This window comes from Nanorana parkeri, unplaced genomic scaffold (genome assembly GCF_000935625.1).
Source record: "Nanorana parkeri isolate BGI_ZX_2015 unplaced genomic scaffold, ASM93562v1 scaffold491, whole genome shotgun sequence".
Lineage (NCBI taxonomy): Eukaryota > Metazoa > Chordata > Amphibia > Anura > Dicroglossidae > Nanorana > Nanorana parkeri.
The window spans coordinates 777,819-790,638 of NW_017306759.1; the positions used below are offsets into that span (position 1 = coordinate 777,819).

At 44.0% G+C, this 12,820-nt stretch overlaps 1 protein-coding gene across 1 annotated transcript in view; it reads left to right on the forward strand.

The window, feature by feature from the left end:
* The first annotated feature begins 1,304 nt into the window (after positions 1-1,304).
* Positions 1,305-12,820, forward strand: part of LOC108790668 (extracellular calcium-sensing receptor-like) — a 14,517-nt gene continuing 3,001 nt past the window's right edge. Inside the window, exons 1-5 of the mRNA XM_018560980.1 lie at positions 1,305-1,513; positions 6,758-7,049; positions 7,148-7,972; positions 10,568-10,795; positions 11,946-12,069. Of these exons, the coding sequence (XP_018416482.1) occupies positions 1,305-1,513; positions 6,758-7,049; positions 7,148-7,972; positions 10,568-10,795; positions 11,946-12,069 (1,678 nt within the window). The remainder of the gene's footprint in view (positions 1,514-6,757; positions 7,050-7,147; positions 7,973-10,567; positions 10,796-11,945; positions 12,070-12,820) is intronic.

Below are 12,820 nucleotides of genomic sequence, written 5' to 3' on the forward strand. Positions count from 1 at the left end.
CTGGCTCTTCTTCGCCCTGGGGCCTCTTTGGGGGGGGGGGGGGTGAGACTGCTATGGATTGACTGATTTGGCTAGGCCTAAAGCCTAGGAGGCCAAGCCATGTGTTTACACTAAGGACTGAGTCTGGGTACCCAGTGGCTACTTACTACTGATACCAAGGATGAAGATGACTGGTGACGTCTGATTCAAGTACTGCTCAGCCAGGTGCTCTGAACACAGATAACCACATTTGGCCTAAAGGTCCTAGTCTGTGGAGGCAGCTACTTTGTTCTACCGCTTAAAAGGAGTCTACACCAACCTAGATGATCCTAGCCCTAAACCTCTCTCCCTGAAGTTCTTCAATTAAGTTCCTTTAGCATCACATCTACAGTCTGGATCTTGCTTTATCGGTCACCACAGGGGGTGGTAAGTGCTATTGGGGCAGCCAGGTTGCTAAAATCCCATAGATAGACTATGGAAGACCCGGTTAGCCAGCAGCTCCTTTGGGGGTGAACGCTACATATATATATACTGTATATCATGTAAATGGGTAAGCCGTCCAGTAGACAAGATGTCAAAAAAACAAAAACAGAGTATTGCAGTATGCAATGATACCGTTCTTATTGGACTAACATAATATGCAAAAGACAAGAGTTCGAGAGTTGACCTTTCTTCTTCAGGTCTGAAGCAATACACCCCTCTTGGGGTTGTCAGATGTCCGTCGTATTAGTTACCCAGACAGGATACATTTATCTACAACCAGTGAAATGTTCATATGTATGAAATCTATATTTATCTACTAGTGGGAATTTGATAATTCCGTTAATGGATCATCCTGCTCCCGGGTCTGCTCCCACCGGCACACCTATTATGACATTATTGGAGCAGAGAGACATTATTATTACTGGTCCTCTGTGCAATCCTCCAGGACGCAGAGGCTTTATAAGACTCTGATATAGCTGAAGAGGACTCATTCTCACTACAAAACAGAAGGGAGTACACGGCTTTGTATTGTGAGTATAATATGCAGCTCCTCATGGTTTTAAATGAGAGTGTGTGTGTGTGTGTGTGTGTGTGTGTATATATAATGTGTGCTGAAAAAGATTGTGTGCAAATGAAAATGTTATATTTGTACATGTTCTTTCACATTAAATTACATCTAATTGCATGCTGTAACCTCTTTATAAGTTATAGGAAGAAGCGCCATGATTCTACTGTAAAACTGCTGTAGCTGTAGCTCATTTCTTGTTATACATTAATATATATATTTCCCTTTTTTCTTCCTCCAGGTGCTCCTTGCTAATAATCAGTACAGAATGACTAGTATGCATGCAGTAATCGGTGTCGTCATTTTATCCCAGCTTATACCAGTTATTAATGCCATGGATGGAGGGTGCATACTGGATATTACAGAGCTGGAAGGATTATCAAAGCCGGGGAATATCATAATTGGAGCCGTGTTTCCTCTTCACTTGGATAAGGTCTACCACCATGTCTCCTTCACTGAGAAACCTCCAAAAACCACATGTACAACGTAATTACCTGTTCTGATCGTTGAAATATGAACAATAATAAAAATCTGAAGCAGTTCAGTATCCAATAATATGCTTTGTACGCCATATGTTGCAAGTAGGGATGCACCGATAGCAAGTACAGTGCTCGGTACAAGTACAAGTACAGATACTTTTCCAGCTCCACGACTAGACTAGAGAAAGATACAAAAGTTAGGAGGCAGCTGTCATTTGTAAGGAGCACACGGAGCTCCTGGAATTTCTACATCTCTGTTTTAATGTATGATTTTGTTTTTATAAACATATATAAGTGATGCACAGATACCATTTTTGCAGGTACAAGTACTGATACATTTTTGTTTAGTGTCATGTGACAGTTTTTCTAAAACAATACTAATGATTTCAGGACAGTGGTGGAGCGCCAGAGCCCGGTCCCAGCTGCAACCGCTGCAACCCTGGTAGTTCTCATGAAAATGCCAAGTATCAGCACTGTTATCGGAACTAGTATCTGAACATCCCTAGTTGCAAGTAGTGATTCCATCTATTACAAGTAGTGATGAACTGTAGGTGCCTGGGTTCACTTCGCTTGGACTTTCATTAAACCCAGCCAACAATCTGGTTAGCGCGAATGTTCAAGCAAATCCACGGCCACCTCTGTCCTAGCAACCAATGATCCTATCAGTGGTGTATCCAGAAAATGACACATATGGTACATATTGCACATGCCCTGGGAAGCCACTTGAAGGGGGGACACCACTCCGCGGGTTAGTGAAAGTTTGCCAACCCATGAAGACAGCTATATGGCCCTTTCACATCTCCCCATCTGGATCTTAGCAACCTGGGACACTATGGCTGGCATCCCGCCAAGCTCTTAGCAACCAGTGATGTCTCTGACGCCCCAACAGAGCATCCAAGTTGCTAGGAGTCGGGCAGGAGTTGTTAAGGGCCATACATATCTCCCCACCCAACTACTAACAACCTGACACATTTGGCTAGCATCCCATCAAGCTCCTGGTTGCCAGGAGCTGGTTGGGGTGCCATAGGCCAGGGCACAGATGTAGACTTGGCAGACAGGCAATTGGGCCAAATCGTTCATACCATTAATAAATAGCAAACAGCTTAACCTCAGGTCAAACTCATGGCCCATCCGAACCCAAAAGCTCATCCATAATTATGCCTCTGGATCCTATGCAACATGTACAGTGTCATTGGTTGGCAGGACACAGAGGGAGACTCGGCAGATGAGCAATTTGGCTAATGTTTGCATTTTCAATAAATTGGGAACATGTTGGGTTCGGGTCAAACCCATCGCGCCACTCAAACCCAAAAGCTCATCCCTAAATACCAGATGTAAAAATCTGTGCTCGAAGATACTCTGAAGCCAAAATCAGAACTGGCAGATTATTATTATTATAGAAGCACATTCATCAAACACGGTGTAGTTTTTATTCCTTTGTTCCCCAAAACATAATCAAAATGACATGAATATTCCTTCATGACACAATATAGCAGAGCAGCTGACTATGCATAGCTCACAATACCGGACAACTGAAAAGGTGGCACAAAGAAGTAATAATTCAAATGTTTCAACCCTTATCAGCCGTAGTAAAACTGAGCCTTGTTGGTCAGCTTTGAATTACTTTTATATTTGTATATGTTTATATGTGTTATGTATTTTTATGCTGTTTTTTTAGTAATAAATACATTACAGTTGTTGAGGATTAAAGCCTATAACCAGACCAAATTTTTGTAAATTTTAGATAGATTGGGGAGGAGCTAACATTTCTGGAAGGTTTTTTATTATTTTTGTCACCCCCATAGGGAAGATTTTCCCTCACTTTGTCTCTGTGACACCAGGGCAAAAAAAGGATGGGGGGGGGCAGTAATCTTGGGAACAGGAAGATACGAGTTCCAGCCCTTCTACACTGTGCAAAAAGTGTGGTTTTGTTTCTGTGTCCTCGTTGGAGACATTTTAGAGGAACCTGGTAAAGGCTAACTAATCTCTTCTCCATCCAAAACACCTCCAATCTCCATCCTAACCATTCTCTTCTCCATCCAATACATTTTGTTTGGAGGTGAGCTTTAGGATCTGCAAGGTTCCTAAGCTATGGATCCCTCAACTACACTGAAAATGGATTTTATAGCTGAAATCCGGCCCTCCCTTCAGTCTTGCACAGTTGTACCGGCTCCTCTACTGGACTGAAATGGCTTCCTCTGATTTCACTGCATACTGGGAGCTTCTCACAATGTGCATTAGAAGCTGCAGATAAAGCCTGAGCCCTTCCCTACCCAGCCTGACTGTCCCTGGCCCATTTCTTTCATTCATTGCATTCCAGTTCTTTCAATCATGGAGGCTCTGCATCGCATGTGGGTGTTTTCTAGGGTTGTCTGCATGTAGTTGTAGCCTGCCTAGCAATGGCCACTCCTCCAGACTGACAACAACCCATCAAAGCATTTTGATATTTGCATCACTCCTCCCAAGAACCAGCCCACTGCTTGCATCAGGGCTGAGGGCTCTTCAGAGGAGTACTGATGCAGGGTGCTCTGATGTTTTCGGGAAGCTATGTGCAGCCCTCCCACCAGTCATGATCTTCCTGCATTGTATTGAGAAGCACACAGACCCAGAGATTATGTAATTGGGTCTAAAATAAGGTATGCAATTAAAAATTACGCTTTTGAAAGTTGAAAGTAATTTTCATTAGAATGTGTGTGTGTGTGTGTGTGTGTGTGTGTGTGTGTGTCTGTGTGGGTGTGGGGGGCAAAGAATGCTAAATATAAGTACATTTAAAGTGAATGTCAGCGCAAGGGTTAGAATTAGGACTGTGGAAATTAAAGATTAATTTCTCAATTAATCGTTAAACTTTTTGATTGATTAAAATTATTTTGATCGCTAATGAAAACACTCACCTCTCCGCCGGCTTCCGGGAGTCCCGTCGGCGATCCAGTGATGTCACGGACATCGACGTCACCGGACTCCTCCCCCCTTCCCCAAATGGCTCTGTCGGCTAACGAAGGGAAGGGGGGAGGAGTCCGGTGACGTCGATGTCCGTGACGGCTAACAAAAGGAAGGGGGAGGAGTCCGGTGACGTCGATGTCCGTGACGTCACCGGACTCCTCCCCCCTTCGTTAGCCGACGGAGCCACTTGTGCCAGTGAGTTTGCCCAAGAAACTTTCTGCACGAGCGCCAGCCGCGGCATTGGCCTGTACATATACAGCACAGCAATGAAGTAATAAAATGAACTAGGATCACACTAATCCAGCACGTTATTATTCTGAGTTGCCCCACTCAAGCGGCGGCCATGTTGAGTGGGGCACGTAAGATTAATAACGTGCTGGATTAGTGTGATCCTAGTTCATTTTATTACTTCATTACTGTGCTGTATGTGTATAGGCCAATGTAGTTGATTCTGTATGTGCGTTATAATTAATCGAAATTAATTGATTAATCGATTAAAAAATATTTTGATTAATCGAACACGAATATTGTAATCATTACCAGCCCTAGTTAGAATACCCGATGGATTTTTCCTGCTATCTAGCACTCAGTTAGAGACAAGACATTCACCAGAAGTGATGAAAAATCTGCAACGGGTACACAGACAGAAATAAAAGTCCAATGACCTTCTTCTACTCTAGTAAGAAAGTGTTTTAAATGCTGTCTGTGTTGTTGTTGGAGAGTTCCCCTCGCTTCCTGTCTTCTACAACGTTGTCAGTAAGACAGGAAGTGAGAGGAAATCTCTCTAACTGAGCCCTTGCTAGCAGTAAAAACTGGACAGGGGATCAAATGCTACCTTACTTTAGGCAAAATAAAGTTTGAGCTGGACACGCACCTGAGGTCAATGGGTATGATAATACACATACAGGATTTTGAAAGGAGAGTACTAGCTCTTACCTCATTAACAACACTCGTATAAAACAAAATCAATGTGATTCCCAATTTTAGCCCAGTCTATTGTGATCTTCTAGTAAATCCTGTTCAATGGTAGATAATGGCCTGGATACCTCAAGTTTTGGGCAAAAGTAAAATTCATAAGTGTACTATATTTATATCAACTTGAAAAGGTTATCCGGAGATAATGAATGTTCTTGGAGTGTGATCAGACCCAATATCTTGCAATGAAGGCCTGTTTACTGTCCAGGGACCAGGCAATTCTTTATTTCCTATTGTAGCTGCTCATTTCTCTCACAATAACAATCAGTCCACCCCAAACTGAAGGCACTAAACTAATTTACAATGCTGACATTATCACCAATCCTGGTATAAATTTGTGGTGCGGAGAAGCTCTCTACACCTATCCCATGAGCTGCCACCTCACTCCTTTCCTTTCCTTGTGCTTTGGTGGTACAGGAAGTCTTCCTGCCATAACCTACGTATTCGGCAAGTGTGACAACCTGGGAGTGCAGAGAGAGAGAGCACACAGTGACGAATCACACGGGGTTTGATGTGCAGAGTGTTTATTGGGCGATTCTTGTATACAAGGCCAGGGTTATGTCCTGGAGGTTGGAGGGCAATAAGAGGGTAAAGCCAGAAGGTAGGCAATGGGGCACAGGAAAGAGTAAGTCCAGAGTCACAGTGGTGGTAATCCAGTAATCAGTGGTGACGCAAGAGTTAATCCCGCAGGGTTCGCAAGGCACAAGATGGGTAAGTCCAGTAAAGGAGAAAAAACAAGTCCCAGCAGACTTCAGCACCACACAGCAGGGAGGAACCACAGATATCTGCTGACCTCAGCAGTACACAGCAGGGAGGAACAACAGATCTCTGCAGACCTCAGAAGTACACAGAAGGGAGGAGCAGCAAGTGTCAGCAGACCTCAGCAACCTACAACAGGGAGGACAGGCAGGTCTGCTTAGTGTACAGCCTACAAGATCTGCAGATGACCCATTTAATCTACTTGTTCTGTGTCAGAGATCAAAGCCCAGGCTGCTGTAGCTGGGGGGAGACTGGAAGCCAGGAAGGGGGAATCCACAAGGTGCAGGGGAGGGCTGGAGAGCTGAGAGAGGGGCTCAGGGCTGCAAGGAGCCCCCTTCTTCATAGCAAGCATTTGAGATTGAATTTATAATCAGAAAATCTTCCCACCATTAAAAGGTATGTGTGAAAAAGAGGTTGGGTCTGTCATTCCTCGGTCTCAGTTGAAACTGTGTTTAGGTCATGGGTTTAACCACCAAAATTCAAAATGAGAAGTAAGAGTTCTTATTCTTTGTCCCTTGGAAAATATCGCCATTGGCACAGGTATGGTTATACTTTTGTATTCTTCTTGATCCTCTAGGTTCCATTTTGAGAGTTACCAGCATCTACATGCCCTGATATTTGCTGTGGAGGAAATTAACAAGGATATCACCATTCTTCCCAATATCTCCATTGGTTTTCAAACATATGACTCTTGCACTATGCTCCATAAGGACCTAGAAGGAACTTTACAGATATTGACAGGATCTGGTGGTGTCATCCCAAATTACAGATGTTTACGCAATATTCCCTTGAGTTCCGTCATTGGACATTCCATTTCAACACACTCAATTTCAGTTGCCCACATTCTTGGCCTCTACAGATACCCCCAGGTAAGAAGTGTCTAAATATATATTGTCGTGATCCTGGTCTCAATTTTAAATGCTCTAAGATCAGCATAGAAATTTCTTCATGGGAACTGTCCCAACAGATCAGCTACTTCTCCACCAGTGCCCTTCTGAGTGACCGGACAAAATTCCCATCGTTTTTTAGGACTGTACCCAGTGACATTTATCAATCCCAAGGACTGGCTCAGTTAACAAAACAATTGAATTGGACTTGGGTGGGACTGTTGGCTGTGGACAATGACTATGGTCAACAGGGAATCCAACTTGTTACAAAAGAGTTGCTGAAGGCTGGAGCTTGTGTGGCCTTCTCAGAGACCATTCTTAGAAACCAGGCAGACCGCAATGCTCTGTATATTGTAAATGTAATCAAAAAGTCAACAGCCAACACCGTTGTAATCTTCTCCAACGATATTGACTTTGTACCTGTCCTAGATGAGATGCTGCGGCAGAATATCTCAAGTAAAATATTTATAGCTAGCGAGGCTTGGTCCACCTCAACCCTTGCTGCTATGACAAGATTTTCAAAGCTTCTGTTGGGAACCGTTGGCTTTGCCTTCCACAGTGCAACAGTTCCTGAGTTTCAAGCCTTTCTCAACAAGATACACCCTTCAACACCTTTAGGAGGGAAGTGGATGAAAATATTTTGGGAACAAGCCTTTGGTTGCAAATTTTCCAGTGGAATGACCATCAATAGATCTTCAGAGGCTGCTGCTAAAGAATGTACAGGAGATGAAAACCTGGACAACGTTCGGAACAGCTTTAACGATGCTTCTACCGTGAGAGTCGCATACAACGTCTACACAGCTGTCCATGCAGTGGGCAAAGCGTTGGAAGACCTGAACAACTGTAGAAAAGAAACAGGCCCTCAAGGCAGTTGTGCTAACATCTGGAATTTCAAACCCTGGCAGGTAATGTGACAGAGAAGAAGACTATATTATACTATACTATGATAATTTAGAAATTAATGGCAAATATTACCTAATATGATAACTCATAATAAAAAGTAAACCTTTAAAAATCTATTTCTTTTATTATTATTATTATTAGTAGTAGTAGTAGTAGTATACAGGATTTATATAGTGCCAACAGTTTGTGCAGCGCTTTACAATATAACAAAGCCATTACAATCACAATACAATTCAAGACAAGATGGTAAGGAGGGCCCTGCCCCTGAGGGCTTACAATCTAAAAGTGAGGGGCAAGTGATACATGAGGAGGTAGCTGTGTGGGGATGAATTGTTTGAGTATGTGATGGTTGAGTGGTTAGGTTGAGGTGGGGTAGGCTTCCCTGAAGAGATGAGTCTTTAGGGATTACCTAAAGGCAGTAAAGGTGGGAGATAGACGGTCAGGGTGGGGTAAAGAGTTCCAGAGGGTGGGAGAGACTCTAGAGAAATCCTGGAGAGTATGGGAGGCGTTGACAAGGGAGCTGGAAAGCAGGAGGTCTTGGGAGGAGCGGAGGGGACGGTTAGGGTGATACTTTGAGACAAGGTTTGTGATATATCCGGGGGCAGAATTGTGGATGGCTTTGTAAGTGATTGTTAATATTTAGAATTTTATCCTTTGGGCGAGTGGAAGCCAGTGCAGGGATCGGTTCTTTTGACAACTTCTTTGTAAACATTAAAGTGTATGTCTAGCCAGAAATGTTTCTTTCTAGTTAAGGATAGAGTGCTGAAGGATAAGAACCCCTGCCTGATTTTTACTGCTATCTGAGGCTTTATTTAAATATAATTTCTCTAACTTTCTATCCTGCTGACTACAATTTCACAAGACAAGAAGTGAGGGAAAATCTGGAACAGAGACAGAAACAAAGAAATTTAAAAAAACGTACGATCTGCCCATCTTGGACAGGCAGATAGTACTTGCGATGATCGAAAGCCGCGCCCCCCGAGGGGCGGGCTTCCGATGACCGCAATGCCTCTACTCTACTCTACAAAAAAAGAGCTCTTTTTCTGTCTGTGTTGCAGTTGGAGAGTTCCTCTTACTTCCAATCTGGTTAAATGTTGTCAGCAGGACAGGAAGTGAGGGGAGCTCTAACTCTTCCCTGCACTATCCAAAACTAGGGGGGTTATCCACTAAGCTGCTGAAGGCAGCCGAATGAATAACCGAGCAGAAGTGAACTGAGCTGAACGGCGTTCGGCTATTCCCTTCGGCTCTCTACAGCTGATTCCAGCCATACATCAGCTAAAATCAGCAATACATCAGCTGCCTTCGGCTGGCTTCGGTTGGCCGAACATGTTCTGCATGTTTGGCTGAGCCAAAGTGCAGAAGCTGTTCGACTCAGCTGATCGAACATCTGGATCGGCTGAGCCGAAACTCCAGCAGTTAACTCGCTGCCGTTCGCTGACCCGTCCGCACACAACGAACTCCCACCGCAGAATGACATTCTGACAGATGCCGGCAAAATATAACCAATTGGGAGGGGCTAGCGGTGACATCACCACTAGCTCCATCCGATTGTTTACATTTGTCCGGCACCTGACAGTCTGCCCACAGGTCCCAGACAAATCAAAACAATTGGGCAGAGCCAGCTGTGGTGTCACGGCTGGTTCCATCCACTTGTTGTCATTTAATGACAGCCCAGTGTCCTCACATGACCTGAGGATGCTGGCCTGTCATTGATTGACAAAAACTGGGTGGAGCCAGCCGTGACATTATGGCTGGCTTCACCTAGTTGTTGTCAGTAGCGGAGAACTCAGTCTGCTTCGGAAGACCGCTCTCCCCGCTTTGGCTGTCACTTCGGCTCACCCAACCCAAGGCATATGCGTTCGGCTCGGCTGCCTTTGGTTCGACTAAGCTGAAGGGCTCTGGTGGCTGATGTGAGCTGAAGGATCAGCCAAAGCTTTGGCTAGATCTTTTGGCAGATATGTGAATAACCCTCTATAAAAGTTTTGACTGGCCATGCACTTTAACGCAAATCTTCCTTTTTCTGAGTGTGTTTTCTTCTATAGACCTACTGGACAAGAAATCTGTGTTATAATAATACCATTAATATTATTGAATATAGTGAATAATACTAAAGCTGAATTTAATCTGCATATGTTGGCTCTTCCTTTCCCCCATCAAAATAATAACAGCTGATAAAAATTTTCGATAAAACCTTTTCCATTTTCATTACATACCTTATTATGGACCTAGTGACATCCTCTCTGGGTTTCTGTGCTTCTCTATGCAATGCAGTATAAGTGGATGGAGGGTAGAAGGGTTAGACATTTTATCAAGTTTGTATTGCTGTCTATGTCCTTGATGGAAACAGTAACACCTCTATTTGTCCCGGTGACCATTGTCACACAGACAGATGATAAGGAGTTATCCAAATGTTTTTAGCAGAGCGAAATCATAGGGACAACAGTTCCTGTGACAAATTACAAATTTTGTTCACTTCAGAGAGATTTCCACCATCTAACCTGCTCACAATGGGTCTCTGATGTAGTGCAATATATGATGTCAAAAGATGGTGTCAGTGCAACACAGGCCCAGATATGAGTGCTTCCTATTTTTTGCAGCTCCTTCCCTATATCAGGAAGGTCCGGGTGAAGATGAGTAACGAGAGGGAACTTTACTTTGATGAGAATGGAGACCCACCTGCAGTCTATGACATTGTGAACTGGCAGCTTACTCCAGAAGGTGCTGTACAACAGGTCAAGGTTGGCAGTTATGACACCAAAGCACCATCTGGTGAAGTTTTCATCATCAATTCAAGTGTCTTGATGTGGCCAGGCAGAGACCAGCAGGTGAGATCCTTATTTAATTGGTAATAAATAAAAAAATGAATTTTGTGGTTATTCTTGACATTTCGCCTGTATTCCAACCTAAAAACCATCTGGTATTGATCCCAGCTGGACCCTTGGCTAGGACTTTGTCTGCCTGTTGACACCATCTACACTATAATCCAGCCTGACTAAAGCCTCTGCAATCACTACATTTCTAGTAGCCACCTCACAGAAGGTGCTGTACAACAGGTCAAGGTTGGCATTTATGACACCAAAGCACCTTCTGGTGACGTTTTCATCATCAATTCAAGTGCCTTGATGTGGCCTGGCAGAGACCAGCAGGTGAGATCATTATTCAATTGGTAGGAAATTTAAAAAAAATGGATTTGGTGGTTATTCTTGACATTTCACATCTATTCCAACCATCCTTCAGTGAAGAAGTCACTCAGACGAGAGCTGAAATGCCTAACTTCTGTCTGCCACTAATTTAACTCCAAACTTCAACTTTGTTCCAGCTCTACATTCTGGCTTTGAAACATGAATTAAATACCATCTGGTATTGATCCCAGCTTGACCCTTGACTAGGACTTTGTCTGCCTGTTGACACCATCTACATTATAATCCAGCCTGACTGACTACTGGCAATCACTACATTTCTAGTAGCCACCTCACAGAAGGTGATGGGGCTACACAAAAATATTAAAATACATTTTTTACTAGATCATTACATGCTGGGCAGATTGTACATTTCTAGGCTGTGATTTGTACCTCAGTAATTGCTCTGCCAAATTCTCCTTAAAGCAGAAGTCATTTCAGTACCCTAATACTATTATTACTAGGGATGCACCGATACCGGTATTTTGGTACCGAGCACGAGTACCGATAATTTTTTTTCGGTACTCGCCAATACCAATTACCGAGTAACGGAAGTCCCATTTAGGAAGCCAGGTGGCGCGTAATGACTCACCACCTGGCTTCTTGATTAGCCGGGAAGCCAGGCAGCGTGTAAAGACTCGCCACCCAGCTTCCTGATTAACAAGAAAGTCTGTCCACTCTTGGTATGTCCAGCCTGCCACCCCCGGGGCCTCTCCAGCCAGAACAGGGCCTTCCTACTACTAGTATCGGTATCAGTGCTTCCCTAATTATTACTATTACTGTTTTCCATGTTTAGGTGCCTCCTTCTGTCTGTAGGCTGAGCTGCCTTCCAGGTTACAGGAAGGTGATAACAGAAAAGGAACCGGCATGTTGTTTTCATTGTGTGTCATGTCCACTTGGTGAGGTCTCAAATCATACAGGCAAGTAATATATATATATATATTTTCTTATTACTTTTTATATTATTGCGCCAGGAAGCCGGGAATTCAGACAGTATTGTTTGTGTAGAGGTTGTTGTTGTTGTTCCAAATCAAAGTAGTATTGAACTCTCTATCTTTTTTCAATAATGAATCCACATCAAACAAATACACATTGCCCGGCAAAGTATTTTCTTTACATAATTGCCTAAACACTTAAGCCCGTGACACACTGCACGCAAAGCCATGTAGAGCGAAGCAAAACTGTCCGGCAGATGATTGCACCTTCAGCCAATCGGCACTTGCGTAACAACCAGCCAGACGTTGCATCCTGATGCGCAGGTTTATACGCGCGAGCCGATTGGCTGAAAATGAAGTTTTACATCTCGGCACGCTCAGCTATGCAAGCTGTTGTGCCGGGGAGAAAATTACATGACACCCTGCTGGCGAAGGCAGCGCGCCACCGCTCCGCGCTGCTTTGCGTGCGGTGTGTCACAGCCTTTACACTCATCGTGTTTCCAAACAGCTGCTCCCACTCTCTCAGCTCACCTGCCCTGAACTTCCTATCCAGTACAAGATCACAAGGAAGAGAGGACGGTCTTCACCAGCTGTCCATCTACTAGGAGTGGGGAGTAGGAAGGAGGGGAGTGGCTTTCCTTCTGTGCCTGTATGTTAGTGAAGACACACAGCTTATTAGCACACACAAGGGTGGATCCATAGGATCCTGCAAGGGAAAGAAGCCCCCCCCCCCCCA